Source organism: Lampris incognitus, chromosome 7, assembly GCF_029633865.1.
Source record: "Lampris incognitus isolate fLamInc1 chromosome 7, fLamInc1.hap2, whole genome shotgun sequence".
Classification (NCBI taxonomy): domain Eukaryota; kingdom Metazoa; phylum Chordata; class Actinopteri; order Lampriformes; family Lampridae; genus Lampris; species Lampris incognitus.
In genome coordinates, this window is record NC_079217.1 from 46,658,968 (window position 1) to 46,679,948 (window position 20,981).

A 20,981-nucleotide genomic window follows, 5' to 3' on the forward strand; every position below is an offset into this window, starting at 1 on the left:
ATTAAAATTATAATAATATTAATAATAAACTTTTTGTAGATCAGCAATTGATAAAAATGGCCTAATTTTAGAGATTATCTTGATTTGGAAGAAACACAACTGAACATTTTTGACTTGAACAAAAACAGAGGTTAGCAACAAATATTACCCCTAGATTCCTAGCAGCCTGATTAATATTTGACAGACGACCAAGATTAATACCAAAAGGGCTGATGGAATTCGGGGGACCGAACAGAATGACCTCAGACTTATCATTAAATTTAAGAAAATTTTGGATCACCCAGGATGTGATATCAGAGAGGCAAGTTGTCAGATTTGCTAGGATCTGTGGGTTTTAGTGGCATGTATAACTTGAGTATTGTCAACATAAAAATTGTAAAACACATGATTTTAAATAACCTGGCCAAGAGGCAACATGTATATAAAAAACAGAAGGGGGCCAAGAACTGAGCTTTGAGGTACACCACAACTCAACTGAGCCATCGAGGAAGTAGATTACCCAGAACAACACAAAAAGGGTTTTTTTTTTTTTTTGGAGAGGTATGAGTGTAATAAACTAAGAACCAAGCCCTTGATCCCTACCCAAGTCAAGTGGGTTGTTGCACCCATTGCTTAGACTTGAATTGTACTGAACTTTGACCCCATCACTGGCTCACTTGTTATGAGGTGGATAATTCTTATTCCAATTATTACATCATTTCACAAATACACAAAAAAGCAAATTTTTCTCCTAGTTTTTCTGCTTTCATATCTTGAGAAGAAATGATTAAAGTTGGGTAATGCATTCTATTATCAATCACGTGTGTTTACAATTTTTATAAGTGACAGCATCCACAAGCGTCTACAAAGTCAAGCAATTATGGAATATTTGCGATACTAGGGCGGCATGGCTCAACTCAGGAGGTAGAGCGGGTCATCTAAAATTCGGAAAGTTGCTGGTTCGATCCCCGGCTCCTCCAGAGAGCATGTCAGTGTCCTTGAGCAAGACGCTGAACCCCTAACTACTCCTGATGAGCAGATGTGCACCTTGCATGGCAGTCTCCGCCATCAGTGTATGAATGTGTATGTGAATAGGTGAATGTGAGGCATACATTGATTGGTCAGTAGACTAGAAAAGCACTATATAGGTCCTTTACAATATTGTGGTGACGTATAATGGGTGATCATAAATTATCGAACTATAAGATGGCCTTAATTATGGGAACAGTATCATTTGAAATGTGGCAGCAACAGAAAACGCTCAATCAATATTAGACTGAGTGGGTCACACAATTATAAAAAGGTATCAATTTACATAATATCAAACAGTATGAATTGTATTCTTTGCACATTGCAGATTGCACTAGAATTCATGGTTTTGCGCAAAAATGCCAGTGTTAAGTCTCTGTTTTTTCACATGTGTGAGGGGGGTGCAGCTGAGGCCATTTAGTTTAGGCCAGATGAGAATATTTGTTGCCTAGAGTTAATCTAGTAGAGCTGGTTGAAACGTTTTTAGGCACAAGGTGAATATTCCTGTTCGTGAGGTTTCAGTTCCATGATATGCAGGTATTCAGAGTAAGTTTTTGCAGGGATTTAACCCGTATAATTGGATACATTTTCTTGTAAAATAGTAACCATGACAGTGTTAATTTTGAGAGACAATATGGTTTGTAGGTTGTTTTGCAACTGTGGCTGGAATAATGAAACAAGGATCTTTTGGGCTGCACGATGGCCCAGTGGTTGGCACAGTTGCCTCACAGCAAGGAGGTCCTGGCTTCAAACCCCAGGCCGTCCCAGGTCCTTTCTGTGTAGAGTTTATATGTTCTTCCCGATTCTATGTGGGTTTCCTGTGGGTGCTCTGGTTTCCTCCCATGATCAAAAAGACATGCATGTTAGGGTTAATACTCCTGCCTACACCTGACAGGCAATGAGAAAAAGAACTGGAATTGGTGCCCAGATGCTGCAGCTGCCCACTGCTCCTGTACAATAGGATGGTTATGTATGCAATCATAATAGTAATATACAATAGGATGCAGAAAACAAATTTAATTGTAACCTACAATGACAAAATGAAGTGGCTTTGGCTTTTTTTAGAAGTACAAAAAAAAAGATTTGTGGTTGACTGTTAAGAAATATATCAGTTGGGGTGAGAGGGATGGGAAAGAGTGAGAGGAGTGATTTGCGACAGAAGGGTACAAGCAAGAGTTAAAGGGAAGGTTTACAAGATGGTTATGAGACCAGCTATGTTGTATGGTTTGGAGACAGTGGCACTGACAAAAAGACAGGAGACGGAGCTGGAGGTGGCAGAGTTGAAGATGCTAAGATTTTTGTTGAGAGTGATGAAGAAGGATGAGGAACGAGTATATTAGAGGGACAACTCAGGATGGACAGTTTGGAAACAAAGCAGGAGAGGCAAGATTGAGATGGTTTGGACATGTGTGGAGAGATGCTGGATAGATTGGGAGAAGGATGCTGAAGATGGAGTTGACAGGGAAGAGGAAACGAGGAAGGCCAAAGAGAAGGTTTATGGATGTGGTGAGGAGGACATCCAGGTGGTTGTTCTGACAGAGGAAGATGCAGAGGACAGGAAGAGATGGAAACGGATGATCTTCTGTGGTGACCCCTAAAGGAAGCAGCTGAAAGGAGATGTTCCTCTTTCTCTTAACTTGATTTATTATTTTTAAAATAGCAATTTTGGCGTCCGGGTAGCATAGCGGTCTATTCTGTTGCCTACCAATATGGGGATCCCGACCCGTATCCCCGTTTTACCTCCGGCTTGGTTTGGCGTTCCTACAGACACAATTGGCCATGTCTGCGGGTAGGAAGTCGGATGTGGGTATGTGTCCTGGTCGCTGCACTAGCACCTCCTCTGGTCGGTCGGGGCACCTCTTCGGGGGGACTGGGACTTGGGGGAATAGCGTGATCCTCCCACGCGCTACGTCCCCTTGGTGAAACTCCTCACTGTCAGGTGAAAAGAAGCAGCTAGCGACTCCACATGTATTGAAGGAGGCATGTGGTAGTCTGCAGCCCTCTCTGGTTCGGCAGAGGGGGTGGAGCAGAAACCGGGATGGTTCGAAAAATAGGGTAATTGGGGAGAAAGGGGGGGGGGGATGGCAATTTTGAATTAATTTCACCTATTCAGCAACAAGCATAGTTTTCATACATTTTTTGCAGTTTTCCCAACCTAAATCATCGTTCTAAAAATAAGCCCCCTTTGTCTCGGTTCTGAGGGAACTCAATGTATTGAGATGTGTCTAAAATGAAATGTTCAGGCATTATCAACTGTATATTGTCACCTTGTACCAGTCACAAAAATAGTATTAGTGCAAAACAGCAGTGTCTTTATACAATATTAAAATGTATTTAGCAAGGATTCTGGGCAGATTGGGCTGTTACTAGTTACAGTCCATAGTACATTCTAATGGAAGCTTTTAATGCTAAAGGACATTGAACTTTTGAACAATTCACACGGGGCCCCTTGAATAAATGTAGTGTGTGAAGGGCTTCTGCAGTCAAACACAATTCATTCTTTCCACACTTGCTCAGATTGTGAAACTCGAGCATGATAACACGCTGTGCATTTAGACTCTATTTCTGTGTCCAGTGGTAAAGTGCATTATGTAAATGAAGATGTTATTCATCGTCTCTTAGCGAGACAGCACAGCTGTGGTTGTAGTTGAGGTTATTGCAATTCAGCGTAAGTGAGGAGGAAAGGAATAACTCAATATATTTTAGAGTAATAAAATTAAACATGTTTCCTGTGTTTCTTTAAGCATTTTTCTACAACGGTGCAAAACTGCTTTGTTTTTTTTTGTTTTTTTTTTTTTACAAAACATAGATAATAGAAAAAGGATAATACTGCCAGTCCTTTGGTTCAAGTCTGCTTAGTCAGAACGTAATCATTCACAAAACATCTTTTGTCCTTCACGTCATTAACAAAAATGTTCATCTGTTATGACACTATCTACTGTGATTTTGTGCATCTTTGACTAATTATTGATATGTTCAGTGGTGGTCATTTCTCTTGAAAATGTGTTTTCACCACATCAAATTTTAATTTCAGCAGGTTTCCCGATACCGTAGCAATCTATTCCGTTGCCTACCAACACAGGGATCGCTGGTTCGAATCCCTGTGTTAACTCCAGCTTGGTTGGGTGTCCCTACAGACACAATTGGCCGTGTCTGTGGGTGGGAAGCTGGATGTGGATATGTGTCCTGGTCGCTGCACTAGCACCTCCTTTGGTTGGTCGGGGCACCTGTTCAGGGGGGAGGGGGAACTGGGGGGAATAGCGTAATCCTCCCATGCACTACATCCCCCTGGTGAAACTCCTCACTGTCAGGTGAAAAGAAGCAGCTGGTGACTCCACATGTGTCGGAGGAGGCATGTGGTAGTCTGCAGCCCTCCCCGGATCGGCAGAGGGGGTGGAGCAGAGTGGGGCAATTGGCCAGGTACAATTGGGTAGAAAAAGGGAGGGAATTTTTTTTCATTTCCACTTTGGCGTTTGGTAAACTTGGGTTTGTTTCAAATGAGAAATCTCCCACACCAATAAATTAAAACATTCAACTATCAAAACCTAGTTCTTATTTAATACTTCTCTTGTCTGTTAACATCAAGGATGGTGACCAAAGTAATCAATGTGAAATCAGATTTTAGTTTTACTTTGCCATGCTCATTGGGTCAGTTGATAAAATTGTTAAGTCACCTCACTGGAGTCAATAAATTGATGCAAACTTCAAATGGCTAATTTAGCAACCACTTGTTAGATTTTCTCCATCTAAAGTGAGTACATAACAGGAGAGATATTAATTAATTGATTTTAATACAGATCACAACTACCCAAGCAACATCCGTTTTCATCAGTATATAGACTCAAAACTGATTATTAGCTTCATCAAAAAATTTACACTTTGCAAAACAGTCTTTTATGGAGAACAGGGAGTTTTAAATGGCTTGGTTTCAAATACAGTAGAGTTAAGAAATCACATTTAAAATGAGAGTAAGTCCTCTGGAGAGGTAAGAGATCTAAGATACCTCATCTGACAGATATGAAGATAATAATGATAATAATTAATAACAATAATATTAATAATAAGAATAAAAACAACAATAATAATAATAACATCAACATCTGTGCAGTCCAGAAGATCGCCCTACTCAGAACAGCCCACATATTATGATGAGTACTGTCAATCAAGTGACATCTGCCCTATAGTGCCTCAGGTCCATAATTTGGACCCGGCTCTACAGGATGTAAAAAAGGAAACATGAAAGAAATGATGATAATAATAATAACAATAATAATAACACAATAATAATTGTGTTATTATTATTGTTAATAACACAATTATTTCCATTGTTGCAACATGACTTTCAAACACTTTGGCATCAAATAAGGTCCTTGGTATAAATTCTGGGCATCGATTTGTCTGGGCATCGATTTTTAATATTATTAATAATAATAACAACAATGATAATAACAATGATAATAATAATAATGATAATCATCATCATCATCATTAGATTTATATAGCGCTTTTCTGGACACCCAAAGCACTAGCACCCATAGCTCCACAGAGAATTAATGTGACAAATACTCTTTGCACTCTGTGTACTCAGCTCTATTTCCATTGTTGCAACATGGCTTTCAAACACCTTGGCATCAAATAAGGTCCTTGGTATAATTCTGGGCATCGATTTGTTCTCTTTAGACATACCAGAGGTTTAGTGGTCTACTGTTGGTACCTTGTCATTGTTTTTTTCCAAGTTAATGTATTCACTTAAATCTGTTATTTTGAAAAGAAAGCATCAAGTCAAATCCAGCAGTCTTACTGCTGTTAAACAAGAGTATTAAGAAAACATCGTATCACACAGTACACATTTGTTAGATGTTCAAAAGTTTACATAGAATTTGCAAAAATAGTCTGTGACATGGATCAGTCAATCTCCCATCCACAGAACATGAAACCTAGTAATAAAAGCAATTAATTTGTGCAGCTGGTAAAAAAACAAAATCACTTTTCTAATCAAATTATTCTTATCGCACCAACCAGTCTTTTATGTCTTCATAAATCATATTTGTCAGTTAATGCAAACAACATCCCAGCAACGTTTGTCAGATTTGAAACACATTTCACTGAGATTTACTTAAATCTAATTGTGTGAGATGGCAGTGACACACGCCTTGTTTCTCTGCATTGTTAAAGCTAAACCGGCCTGGTTGCATCGATGATGGTGGAATTCAGCTCTTTACGTTCGATTTCTCTGAGGCTAGAGTTCACTTTGGTGGTGTGTCCTCATCACACCATCAAGGGCATGTCTTCTAGATCCTGGGGAATATCTGGACAGGAGTCCCTCGAGCTGGAACTGTACACCTGCAAGGCCATTTCTTCAGGACCAAATGCCTTTGATTGCACGTCGTCCTTCGGCCTTGCAAGGTCATATTTGTCCTTTTCTTGGATCTCTACCGTCTCCCTCTCAGCCACCTCTCTGTCTGCCTTCACTTCCTCAAGCATGACACCGGGGTCACATGGCCCCACCAGCCCTTCCATCTCAGGCTGGTTGGTGCTCCAATAGCCAGTGCCACTCACTAAGTCCACGTTGCTGTGAGAATGGCAGAGGGCGCTTACCTGACGCTGTAGATAGCATCCCTGGCATGCCAGTACCAGGGTGGAAACCAGCAGGCAGACAATCAGACCCCCAGCCGAGGCCAAAGCAATCAGACCCGTTTGGGTGTCAATCAGACAGCTAGTATCTGTGGTATTTTCCATTGTCTGCTGCAGAGAAAGCTGGAATAAGTTTGTTTTGCTCCACCACACAAGTCGGTTTGAATATCATTTTCAACTTCAGATCTGATTCCGACTAAATGTAGGTTCAAATTCTAATCTTTTTTTCTTTTCTTTTTTTAGGAAAAAAACGATGTTTCTGAGACAAAGTATCACTTCAGTATTGTATTTGGGGTAACGAAACTTGTCATGTCTCTGAAATTTCACTCAAATTACTAAACCTAGATTACATCTATTACTAAACCTGGATTATATCCTTCTTTAGAATTTCAATTCTGATATTTTTCTTCTTCTTTTTGAAATGTTTTGGACCCCCCCAATTGTACCCAGTCAATTACCCCACTCCTCCGAGCCGTCCCGGTCACTGCTCCACCCCGTCTGTTGATCCGGGGAGAGCTGCAGACTACCACATGCCTCCTCTGATACATGTGGAGTCACCAGCCGCTTCTTTTCACCTGACAGTATGAAGTTTCGCCAGGGGGACGTAGCGCATGGGAGGATCACGCTATTCCCTCCAGTCCCCCCCCCCAAACAGGCGCCCCGATCGACCAGAGGAGGCGCTAGTGCAGCGACCAGGACACAAATCCACATCTGGCTTCCCACCCGCAGACATGGCCAATTTTGTTTGTAGGGGCACCCGACCAAGCCAGGGATAACATGGGGATTTGAACCGGAGATCCCCGTGTTTGTAGGTAACGGAATAGACCGCCATGCTACCCGGACGCCCGAATTCTGATATTTTAAAGTGATCGGCTTTATCACAGAAAGTTGAATCGGTTCATCTGGACGTTTCATCACTCATCATGATGATCAGAAGCTTCGAAACTCAGGATTCTGAGAAATTTAGAATTTCTCTCAAGTCATAGCTGGCTCATAATGCCCCATCCTGCTGTTTACTTAAAATCTTTGTGCCCTCCTAATTGCTCTAACACAGACAAATCTTCATCTCACAAACCTGATGATAAAATGATGGCTTATTCATACACTGATATGCATTGTGATCTCTAAAACAAGGTTGAAAGCCACATGCTGATATGAACAGAACTAATGATAGAGTTACTCAACCGAATATCACAAACAGATTTACTACATTATACATTCAGAGAGATTTCCTACTTGATTTCTTGAATTTACTTGATTTCTTGAATTTATACATTTCGTATTTTTCTCAGAAAAGGATCAGTTAGGTAAACATGTACAGGCAGCTCTTACCTCACGTTGGTCCCTGGTGGGTGAAAGGTTCAATTGTCTGGTATGTAAGTGAGGGAGAAGAGTCCTCTTGAGATGCTGTGAACGCACACTTCCGGTCCTCCTCTACACGGCTCTTTTTAGCCAGGTTATTTTGGGCATGTACTTTGGTGCCGCAGATGTTAATGAGAGCTCATAAGAAAAAAGACAAAGAGAGAAATTAATATTCCAAGAAAGTCCATCAGTGACAGCCAAAAGTCGTTATTATCTTTGTTTCAGTGTCAATTTCCAGACTAAATAATTAGAAAATCAATTATTGAAGGGTTTTGAACAGATGTTGACATGTGAATGTCAGTCAACAAAACCATTGACTACTGCATATACACACAATTGTTTACTTTGCCTTACCGTTGTTTACTGGACGTAGCCTAAAGCTTTTGAAATTAACTTACAGTTGATTTTGTGTTTCCGTCCTTCTCCCATTTCTTTCCCTTTCTTTAGGTTCAAAACAGGCCAGATCAATGGTGATCTGCTGATCTACCATGTCCTCCTCACACTTAAACCATATTACGCCAAGCCCTACGAGATTGTGGTGGATCTAACACATGTCGGGCCAAGCAATCGCTTTAAGACGGACTTCCTCTCCAAGTGGTTTGTGGTCTTCCCGGGCTTTGCCTATGAGAATGTGGCAGCTGTCTACGTGTACAATTGCAACACTTGGGTAAGAGAGTATACCAAGTACCACGAGAGGCTCCTAACCGGCCTCAAGGGCAGCAAGCGGCTTCAGTTCATCGACACTCCGGCCAGGCTAGCGGAACACATTGAGCCTGACCAACAGAAGCTGCCGGCAGCCACACTGACCCTGGAAGAAGACCTTAAGGTGTTTCATAATGCACTTAAGCTTGCCCACAAAGACACCAAGGTGTCAATCAAGGTAAAGATGGAGTCCTATCACCTCTGAAAATTTGTCCTCTTGTTTATACTACATTTGGTTTAGAACTGGTATAAGTAGAATCAGTAAATAGAATGTTTAAATTTAGTTAAGTGGGGCGTCCGGATAGCATACCGGTCTGTTCCGTTTGCCTGCCGACACGGGGCTCGTCGGTTTGAATCCCTGTGTTACCCCCGGCTTGGTTGGGCGTCCCTACAAACACAATTGTCCATATCTGCGGGTTGGAAGCCAGATGTGTGTATGTGTCCTGGTTGCTGCACTAGCGCCTCCTCAGGTCGGTCTGGGCACCTGGTTGGGGGGGAGGGGGAACTGGGGGAAATAGTGTGATCCTCCCACGTGCTACGTCCCCCTGGTGAAACTCCTCACTGTCAGGTGAAAAGAAGTGGCTGGCGACTCCACATGTATCGGAGGAGGCATGTGGTAGTCTGCAGCCCTCCCCGAATCAGCAGAGGGGGTGGAGCAGTGACCGGGACAGCTTGGAAGAGTAGGGTAATTGGCCGGATACAATTGGTGAGAAAATGGGGGGGGGTCCACAAAAAAAAAAGTTAAGTATTCTGTATGGCGAAATTTATGGTTCCATGTTGAGTTGACTATGGGTTCCCACCAAAGGTGCCTACGGCATGCATTTGACTAATACCACTTACATAGAGCAGCTCTTGGACTGGTATAGCACCGCAAACTAGATCACAGTATTGTGCATACTGCGCCAGAGCATGCAGACAAATCAGGCACTGAAGTCACCGCCGTCTGCAGCAGAGCCCATGATGACATTGACACAGAACCATAAATCAGGTGCCAGTTGCTTACTTAAAGCCTTTGTGCACCGAGTGTTGAGTTCTCATTTGAAATATTCACAGAAAAACAAAATGGTAGATAAATCCTCATGTTTTCATGACTCTGCACCCAAAAGTAATAATTATGTGCAAAGACAAATGTGGAGCCGCCTCATGCTTATTGTGAAACTTTGTGGGGGAGAGTGAGTGCACAATCAGTATATGCACGGCCGTCAACAATATCACACAATCAAAAATGGAGAGAAAACAAAAAGAGGGAGCCATTGACCGGTATTTGAAGCCAAGCTAAAGAAGGGTATTTAGCTATGCCTTAAATTGTCCCACATATCCTGAAGTATTTATTTAAATGAACATGGTAGTGCTTTAGTTCTTGGATGAGAAACTTCGCCTCACCTTTCCAAAACAGAGTATGTCCAATATTTTATATATTTATTTTTTAAAAGCTGCTGACCAGTGGTGCAAAGTCAAAACAAAATAGAACATGCAAAAGTGAATTATTCTGTTCTGGATTTGGCATACAACAGCCTTAAATTGATATAATTGTATATTAAGGTTAGATAAGGCTGAAGAGATTCAGTAATAACTGCAAGGGTCAGACAGTCATATCTGTCTTCTTTTGTATCAGGTGGGCTCTACAGCAGTACAGGTGACTTCGGCGGAGCGGACTCGTGTCCTGGGCCAGCCCGTTTTTCTCAACGACGTCTACTATGCTTCAGAGATTGAGGAGATCTGCTTGGTAGATGAGAGCCAGTTTACCCTCACCATGGCCAACCAGGGCACACCGCTCACCTTCATGCACCAGGAGTGTGATGCCATTGTCCAGTCCATAATCCATATACGCACACGCTGGGAGCTGTCACAGCCTGATTCCATTCCCCAGCACACCAAGATCAGACCTAAAGATGTCCCTGGCACCCTGCTTAATATTGCCTTACTCAATCTGGGCAGTTCTGACCCCAGCCTCAGGTCAGTCCTGCAACGCATTTTTTACAATTTATAAAAATAATACATTAGCTTTGTTAAATAGTATGTGATCATAGATAATTATATACACCAGTCAGCCAAAACATTAAAACCACTGACAGAAGTTGAATCAGTTCATCTGGACACAACATTTATTGGGAAAAATATTTCATCACTCATCCAGTTGACCTCTTCAGTCTCTGGGGACTGTTTGGGCATCTGACTGGCTTTGACAAAAGGAGAGTTCTTCCCTTCCCCGGTCATTGTATTGGTGGGGTCATTGTCAGCGTGGTGGTACAGCATCCTGGTGACTCCTAGTTTGTGCTCTAGTGGATGATGACCGTCAAACCTTAAGTACTGATCAGTACGTGTTGGTTTACAGTAAAAAACAGCAATCAAATGTCCCTCTTCACCAATTACAATTTTACAGTCTAAGAAGGCTAACTTGTCATTTTTCAAATCCTCCCTAGTGAACTTGATGTTGATGAATTTTAACCCAGGTGTCCTGCACAAATCTGATCCAATGACTAGGTAGCTCCCACATTAAACAAGCCCTGGTTAAGTGTGGTTGTCCAAATTGGGCGTTTATCAAAGCCAGGAAGACACCTAAACAATGCATCAGCAGATCGATACCAGATACCTGCACTCAATTGAGACTGAAGAGAGCACTTGGATGAGTGTTGAAACGTTTCTCCAAATAAATGTTGTGTCCAGATGAACTGATTCATCTCTGTGATTTCCTTGCCTGGATTATTGAGCATGCATAAAGACACTGACAGGTAAGTGAATAACATTGATTGTCTCATTACAATTACACCTGTCAAGGGATAGGATATATTAGGCAGCAATGTTTGCCTCGTACTTTACTGATAAAGTTTCTGCCATCAGTAACCAGTTCTCTGAGCCTGACCAACTCTGTCTGCCACTGCCAGCTAATAGTGCCTCATTCCCCTCATTCTCCCCCCTGACTGAGGAGGAAATCTCCAAGTTTCTGCTGGACTCTTGTCCCACTACCTGTTCACTGGACCTGATACCATGCAACGTCCTACAGACCATTTCCTCCACATCTAACACCACAGTCACGCACATCATCAACTCACTTGGTGCAATCATCTACTCCCATGGTTTCTTGTACCACTGCTATGCTGATGATACCCAGCTCTTCTGTCATTCCCACCAGATGACCTCACAGTCTCAGCAAGGATATCATCATGCCTTGCTTGAAAGAACGCCGCCTTCAGCTTAACCTATATAAGACTGCTCCATGTCATCCCAGCCAGTCCATACTTACAACAACAGGTTAATATCCAGCTCCAATCAACCCAACTCATGCCCACAAAGTCTGCCCGAAACCTGGGTGTCATGGTTGATGACCAAATAACCTTTAAGGTTCACGTGGCCTCGATTACTCAGTAATGCCAATTTGCCCTGTAACAACATCAGGAAAATTAAACCCTACCTGTCTGAGCGTGCAGCTCAACTCCTGGTACAGGCTCTTGTAATATCATGCATTGAATACTGCAACTCCTTACTGGCAGGTCTGCAAATGATCCAGAGTTCGGCGGCATGTCTGGTCTTCAACAACCCAAAATAGCATATCTCACTCCACTGTTCATAGACCTCCACTGGCTCCCAGCAGCTGCCCACATTGAATTCAAAACCTTGATGCTCGCTTACAACAAAACCTTGATGCTTGCTTACAAAACAGCAACTCAAAACAGCTCCCACTTATATGAACTCCCTCATTCAGGTCTACACTCATTCCCGCTCACTACGTTCTGCCAGTGAAAGGTGTCGGGGAACTTCTGCCACAATGGAGCCCTAAGTCACTAGCCAGACTCTTCTCTTCTGTAGTTCCCCCAGTGGTGGAACAAGTTATGAAACTACATTCAATCCGCTGAATCCCTCTCCATCTTTAAGAAGAAGCGAAAGACCCAACTCTTTCATGAACACCTCCACACCTGATGGTACTTAAAAAATTTTTTTTGCTTCTATGCACCCTATGCGTTGCCTTTGTGCACTGCCTGTTGACACCTATGTCCTATCGGACTCGAACCTAGTTTTTTGGAACTTAACTTGCGTTGTTGCCTCCTGACTAGATACTTGCTTGTGTTGTATTAACTCTCAGATGTACGTCGCTTTCGATAAAAGTGTCTGCTAAATGAAATTGTAACATTGTAAGTGAACAGTCAGTTCTTGAAGTTGATGTGTTGGAAGCTGGCAAGAGCGAAATTGTGATGGCTGCCTTATAATTTAAGCCTTTATCCGCGTACAAAGCCACACCCCCTCCATTATCATTTCTCCTGTTTATGTCGATACATATCCGTTCAACTAGAAGTCCACACTTTTGTCAGGGCTGAGCCAAGTCTCTGATATTGCTATTATATTGAATGCTTTTTTTTTAATTGGCTTAAACATTCTCTGATGTTTCGGAAGTGTCATGTTCTGCTTTTAAAGTAGATAGTTGATATTTTATTATCTTTTATGATCAGATTTGAGCTTAATGTTAACCTGATTATCTGTGTAATAAAAGCAATTGCTGTTGATGTTATTGAAGAAATTGTTTTCATTGATATCATTTTCCATGTCTTGTGATTTTATGCTCAATGTATTCAAAAGTTTTCAATCCTAGATTATATTCTGTAATCCTTGTTGTTTGCTTTTCATCATTCTCTCCAGACGAAGATGAATGAATTCTTTCAGACCTTGTCATGGTTTTTTCATTACCTTGTTGTGTCGTTCTTTTGTACTCGCTGGTATTTGTGCAATTCCTCCGTGTCTCTGATTACCAGCACTTAAGCCTCTTCTGGTGTTCCGTTCAGTTTTATGAAGATTTTGCAGTTTGCTGACCATATAGATTGGATCTTACTCTGCTTTCTCAGCAAGTGTGCCTTTCTCACGATGTCCGCATGTCTTTTCGTCAGATGTTCGTTCGAGTAGACATCTGATCCCTTCAGCTTTTTTCCCTGCCTTAGCTGTGCATTTTTATGCTTTCTGCTCGAAAACCTTGTTACGGCCGGTTTATCACTGTTGTTTTTCTGAGGGAGAGGGTGATATCCCTCAGCGTACTTATTGTCTGCTTCAATTCCCTTAGACTGAACCAAAGCAGTCACCTGTTGCTCCACAACGTTTGAGTCCAGCTCGTTGAATTCCCCCCACTGTTCATCATCGTCACTGCCTGGGTGTATGACCGGGGTATAGTCTCCAGCCAGGTGACAATGACATAATTCATTCACGTTTACTGCTCCAAATCGGCCACCCGGTTCTCCAGGAAGACGATCCTATTTTCCTTCTCAGTTTTTTTTGTAGCCTCAGGGCCTTGACTTTTTCCACCAGGTCCAAAATGTTTTCTGTTGCAGTCTGACCGCTGCAACCTCCTCCATCAGAAAGTCGAGCAAACTTTTTATATCATCAACTTCCTCAGCTGCAGGATTCTTTTTTGGTCCCACAGCATGTTGTTTGTGCCAGTTAGCGTAGCCAGCTAGTTACCTTAGCTGGCATCTTTTCAGTCTGACTTCCAAAAATTGGCAATCCAGGCAGCAGTCATAGCCAAATATATCTGTTGTAGATAGTCCAAGGTCCGTAATCCAAAATCAGTAGTAATTGGGAAATTATTTTCAAAAACCAAGGACAGAGAGACATGAGCGAGGGAATTGTTTCAGGAAGTGATCAGACACAACTCGGCTGATTTATCCACTCTTTTTGATGCACATGGTGAGTGGAAGCTAGCCCCGTCTGGTCGGTTCTCACAGAAGAGCTACTCTAGCTCAAATTGCTGAAATAAATTAATGCTGGCTGTGATAGACAGGATCAGAACACAGTGCATCGCGGCTTGCTGCATATGCGGCTGTGTAACCGCAGACCGGTCAGAGTGCCCATGATGACCCCTGTCCACTAGCGAAAGTGCCTACAATGAACACATGAGCATCAGAACTGGACCATGGATCAATGGAAGAAGGTGGCTTGGTCTGATGAATCACGTTTTCTTATACATCATGTAGATGGCCAGGTGTGTGTGTGTCATTTACCTGGGGAAGAGATGGCATCAGGATGCACTATGGGAAGAAAGCAAGGAGGCAGAGAGAGTGAGATGCTCTGGGCAATGTTCTGCCAGGAAACCTTGGGTCCTCACATTCATGTGGATGTTACTTTGACAGGTACCACTTACCTAAACATTTTTGGCGACCAAGCACACTCCTTCAATGCAGTGGTATTCCCTGATGGCAGTGGCCTCTTTCAGCAAGATAATGCACCCAGCCACACTGCAAAAATAGTTCAAGAATGTTTAAGGAACATAACAGAGAGTTCAAGGTGTTGTCCTGGCCTCCAAATTCTCCATCTGTCAATCCGATCGAGCATCTGTGGGATGTCAGACCTATGGAGAACCCTACCTTGCAACTTACAGCACTTAAAGAATCTGCTGCTAATGTCTTGATGCCAGATACCAGAGGACACCTTCAGGGGTCTTGTAGAGTCCATGCCTCGATGAGTCAGAGCTTTTTTGACAGCACGAGAGGGACCTAAATCATATTAGGCAGGTGATTTTAATGTTTTGGCTGATCAGTTTATATTATACATGTATGTATACTATACACTGATCAGCCAAAACATTAAAACCACCTCAGGCCACTATCGTCAGGCAATACTGTTGCCATGAAGGGGTGTACTTAATCTGCAACAACATTCAGATATGTAGTTTGTGTCAAAGTAATAGCTACATGAATGCCAGGACCCAAGGTTTCCTGGCAGAACATTTCCCAGAGCGTCTCACTACCTCTACCAGCTTGCCTTCTTCCCATAGTGCATCCTGATGCTATCTCTTCCCCAGGTAAACGATGCACACACACCTGGCCATCCACATGATGTAAAAGAAAACGTGATTCATCAAATGAGCCCACCTTCTTCCACTGTTCCATGATCCACTTCTGACACTGATGTGCCCATTGTATGCACTTTCAGCGGTGGACAAGGGTCATCATGGACACTCTGACCAGTCTGCTGCTACACAGCCCCATATGCAGCAAGCTGAGATGCAATGTGTTCTGACATACGTCTATCATAGCCAGCATTAACTTTTTTCAGCAATTTGAGCTACATGAGTTCTTCTATGGGATCAGACCAGTCTTCGCTCCCCACAGGCATCAATGAGCCTTGGGTACCCATGACGCTGTCGCCAGTTCACCAGTTGTCCTTCCTTGGACCACTTTTGATAGGTACTGACCAGTCCATACCTGGAACATCCCACAAGACCTGTCGTTTTGGAGATGCTCTGACCCAGTCATCTAGCCATCACAATTTGGCCCTTGTCAAAGTTGCTCAGATCCTTATGCTTGCCCATTTTTCCTGCGTCCAACACATCAACCTCAAGAACTGACTGTTCACTTACTGCCTAACATATCCCATGCCTTGATAGATGCCATTGTGACAAAATAATCAGTGTTATTCACTTACCTCTCAGTGGTTTTAATGTTTTGGCTGATCAATGTGTGTGTGTGTGTGTGTGTGTGTGTGTGTATATGTATATATATATATATATATATATATACATAGAGAGAGAGAGAGAGAGAGAGAGAGAGAGAGAGAGAGAGAGAGAGAGAGAGAGAGAGAGAGAGAGAGTGAGAGAGAGAGATGTATAGTTGTATTTGTCTTTGTATATGTATGTATGTTATAATGGATAAACAGATACATGTGCATTTACTTTTTAAAAACCCGAACACTTCTTTGTGCCACATACAGGTCTGCAGCATACAACCTCCTGTGTGCTTTGACTTGCACCTTCAACCTGAAGATTGAGGGCCAGCTACTGGAAACATCAGGCCTGTGCATACCAGCTAACAACACACTCTTCATAGTATCTATTAGCAAGACCCTGGCTGCTAACGAGCCCCACTTAACACTGGAGTTTCTGGAGGAGTGCATCTCAGGCTTCAGCAAGTCTAGTAAGTTTATGTGACTGTGGGCATTGCTCAGTACCGAGTACTCCAAGAGCTAACTCTTGTTATTGAGGAGTATGTGCTTGGTAAGTTGAATTTGAGAATAAAAACGCACAAGATCACAAGCATGTAGGACACTCAGTTTACAGTTTGAGATGGGGGGGACTTGCTACTACTGCACAATACCCCTGGCTACTGGGGCTTCAAAAAAGTAAGAACTTTTTTTTTTTTGAGTTGGCATTACTTCTCCAAAAGGGGTTATTATATGAAAACCACACTGTTGATTTCTTCATTCAGATTTTGTCAGAATTGAATATGATGACAAGTTAACAGCTGTAGTACAAATATTATAAAACCTGTGGGCTTTTCTTCGGCTTCGTGTATACTTGTGTTTTCCATATTTCAGCCTGGTCACTACAAATTACGTATATATCACATCACACCTGACCTATTTTCAGTGCGTAGATGTTTTAGATTTTTTTGTTGTTTTGTTTTCCCTACCTTCAAGGCAGCCTTTGGTTTACATTAATTTCTGTATGGCGTGAAAACCAGCTTGCAGAGACTTGCTTGATTAAAACATCATGCTGAGCAGTCACCTTTATTTTTTGTCAGAGTTTCGTTGTCATAGCAGGAAAAGGGAGTTGAAAGCCCCAGTAAACTTCTCATTATGCACTTTCAACTGCATTGTCCCGCAATGACAGCATAACTTTTCTGGATTACCTGTCTCACACAAGTTTCAAATGTCTGCAAGTTGATTTGCATGCCATGTTGAAAGGAATGGGGGGAAAAAACGGCTACTTGTGAGGTAGGAAAAACATGAAAAAAATCTTTCTAACATTTCAGTATGCTTTGAAAAATGGTCAGGACTCAAGAGTAAGATGAAGTACACTACCGTTCAAAAGTTTGGGATCACCCAAACAATTTTGTGTTTTCCATGAAAAGTTACACTTATTCACCACCATATGTTGTGAAATGAATAGAAAATAGAGTCAAGACATTGACAAGGTTAGAAATAATGATTTGTATTTGAAATAAGATTTTTTTTACATCAAACTTTGCTTTCGTCAAAGAATCCTCCATTTGCAGCAATTACAGCATTGCAGACCTTTGGCATTCTAGCTGTTAATTTGTTGAGGTAATCTGGAGAAATTGCACCCCACGCTTCCAGAAGCAGCTCCCACAAGTTGGATTGGTTGGATGGGCACTTCTTTGAGCAGATTGAGTTTCTGGAGCATCACATTTGTGGGGTCAATTAAACGCTCAAAATGGCCAGAAAAAGAGAACTTTCATCTGAAACTCGACAGTCTATTCTTGTTCTTAGAAATGAAGGCTATTCCATGCGAGAAATTGCTAAGAAATTGAAGATTTCCTACACCGGTGTGTACTACTCCCTTCAGAGGACAGCACAAACAGGCTCTAACCAGAGTAGAAAAAGAAGTGGGAGGCCGCGTTGCACAACTGAGCAAGAAGATAAGTACATTAGAGTCTCTAGTTTGAGAAACAGACGCCTCACAGGTCCCCAACTGGCATCTTCATTAAATAGTACCTGTTAGAGCCTGTTTGTGCTGTCCTCTGAAGCGAGTAGTACACACCGGTGTAGGAAATCTTCAATTTCTTAGCAATTTCTCGCATGGAATAGCCTTCATTTCTAAGAACAAGAATAGACTGTCGAGTTTCAGATGAAAGTTCTCTTTTTCTGGCCATTTTGAGCGTTTAATTGACCCCACAAATGTGATGCTCCAGAAACTCAATCTCCTCAAAGAAGTGCCCATCCAACCAATCCAACTTGTGGGAGCTGCTTCTGGAAGCGTGGGGTGCAATTTCTCCAGATTACCTCAACAAATTAACAGCTAGAATGCCAAAGGTCTGCAATGCTGTAATTGCTGCAAATGGAGGATTCTTTAACGAAAGCAAAGTTTGATGTAAAAAAAATCTTATTTCAAATAAAAATCATTATTTCTAACCTTGTCAATGTCTTGACTCTATTTTCTATTCATTTCACAACATATGGTGGTGAATAAGTGTGACTTTTCATGGAAAACACGAAATTGTTTGGGTGATCCCAAACTTTTGAACGGTAGTGTATGTGATGTGTCGTAAATGGGTGAAAAAGTATACAAACACTGGTATGCTCCTTTAACATCGAAAAAATGCTGGGATCTTTGCGGATCTCAAATCTGCCAACTAATCAACTGATGCGTCCTCAATTTAGTGGGTAGTTTAAGAACACGTCCAGAAATTTTGTGGGACAGTACCTGCGCCACGACAGATGACCTTTCCTGAGGTCACAAGAACACAAGTGCAGACACTTGTCGGGAAATGCCCCACATCAACACATGTAGGCCAACACAGGCCTCTGTGTGTGTACAGGTCATATGTGCATTTGAAAGCCATGGATCATTTATCAATAAGTGTACATTTAAGTATTGTGTCCTTGTGGACTTGTGAAACGTCAGCTGTTGTGGCCCAAGCACCATCCCAAAACACAAGTTCGCATTTAGCCAAGAACACTTCAAATACCTGGCATGTGTTCCAGGTCTGCCAACATAATCCAGGATGCATCATTTGGGTACTTGACAGACTTGAGCTACACAAAGATTCCAGTAGTCATTTTGATTCAAATGTGTATGTGTGTGTGTATTAGGGATGGGAGATGATAAAGGATTTTATCGCTGATCGTGATAAATACTCACGAAAAGTTGATTGTGGTGAATTTCCATTATCGGGATAATCATAAATGGGGATAACCGTGAATATCCTCACGAGTTACTTGAACTAGTGCCTATTCGGAACAGGCTGATTGCTTGCCCTCCGTTAATGCTGCTTGCAGCTTTCTCGAGAACCGCTTATCCAAACAACTTAACACTCGGCACTCGAAGGACTACGGGTGTAATCTCCCCTCCAACCACAGTGTGGGTTGCAGTGGCAGAGTGGCGCTGTTCGTGTTTTTGTGTGTTGGCTCCATGAGAAGTGAAGAAGCAGTGATTCATATGACTAACTTTGCTGAAAACTTTACTGCTTGCAGCTTTCTCAAGAAACCGCTCATCCAAACAACTTCACACTTGACACTGCACTCCCTCGGGTCCCCAGCAATATGTCCACTAAGTGTGAAGTTGATTGGAAGAATGGTTGTTGGGAAAATCAGAAGACAGACATACATATAGACAGATGGGGATTCCTTCCATTTTAGGGAGAGGGAGCCCACATCTTTCCAGTCATTCCAAAATGCTAAGCCTGCCACCATGGCTGAAGGGTGTCCACTAAAAAAAAGATGTGATTCCTATCTGGGATGGAATAAAAACATTAGTTTCTTAACAAAATATCTGGTAAATTGATTCCAGTATGTTTTAGTGCCATTTTAAGCCTTTTAAGCATATTTTGATGGCCTGGCGGCCTGTCCAGGGTGTCTTCCCACCTGCCACCCAATGACTGCTGGGATAGGCTTCAGCATCCCGCAACTCTGAGACCAGGATAAGCGGTTTGGATAATGGATGGATGGATGGATCAGCATAATATCGTGAATCATGATTATTTTGCCTAGGATAACCGTGAGATGGAATTTTCATATCCGGTGGTGTAAGGTAGTTACAACGGACCCCAGTGCATGCTAGTATGACGGGCCCTAGTTCACACTACACATTACATTACATTACATTACAGTCATTTAGCCGACGCTTTTATCCAAAGCGACTTACAATAAGTGCATTTAATGTAGGAAATCAGGAGAACTACTAGTCATCAGAGGTCATAAGTGCATCTAAACAAACATCTAAGAGCAAAACCAGTGCTAAAGTAAAAGTGCAAGAATGAGATTTTTTTTTAAGAGTGAATACAATAAGTGCTAAGAACAAGTAACAGGGTAGTGGTTCTTGAAGAGGTGAGTTTTCAGCCTGCGCCGAAAAATGGGCAGCGACTCCGCTGTCCTGACATCAGTGGGGAGTTCATTCCACCACTGTGGGGCCAGGACAGGAAAGAGCCGTGACCAGGTCGATCGGCAGCAAGGGCCTCTGAGCGATGGGGCAACCAGGCGTCCCAAGGCAGCAGAGCGAAGTGGTCGGCGGGGGTGTAGGGCTTGACCATGGCCTGGAGATAGGAAGGAGCTGTTCCTTTCACTGCCCTGTAGGCTAGCACCAGAGTCTTAAACTGGATGCGAGCAGCTACTGGGAGCCAGTGTAGGGACATGAGAAGGGGAGTTGTGTGGGAGAACTTAAGGTGGTTGAACACCAGACGAGCTGCAGCTTTCTGAACAAGCTCCAGAGGTCTGATGGCCGACGCCGGCGCACCAGCAAGAAGGGAGTTGCCGTAATCCAGCCGGGAGATGACCAGAACCTGGATGAGCACCTCGTCGGTGAGGAATGGGCGAATCCTCCTGATGTTATATAGGAGAAA

General features: G+C 42.5%; 2 protein-coding genes across 2 annotated transcripts in view; one reads left to right on the plus strand and one right to left on the minus strand.

Annotated features, from left to right (window-relative positions):
* Positions 1-6,747, minus strand: part of LOC130115804 (uncharacterized) — a 32,675-nt gene extending 25,928 nt beyond the window's left edge. Inside the window, exon 1 of the mRNA XM_056283647.1 lies at positions 6,283-6,747. Coding sequence (XP_056139622.1) covers positions 6,283-6,747 — 465 coding nt within the window. The remainder of the gene's footprint in view (positions 1-6,282) is intronic.
* Positions 1-20,981, plus strand: part of nf1a (neurofibromin 1a) — a 316,227-nt gene that overhangs the window by 235,352 nt on the left and 59,894 nt on the right. Inside the window, exons 36-38 of the mRNA XM_056283131.1 lie at positions 8,452-8,884; positions 10,322-10,662; positions 16,396-16,598. Of these exons, the coding sequence (XP_056139106.1) occupies positions 8,452-8,884; positions 10,322-10,662; positions 16,396-16,598 (977 nt within the window). The remainder of the gene's footprint in view (positions 1-8,451; positions 8,885-10,321; positions 10,663-16,395; positions 16,599-20,981) is intronic.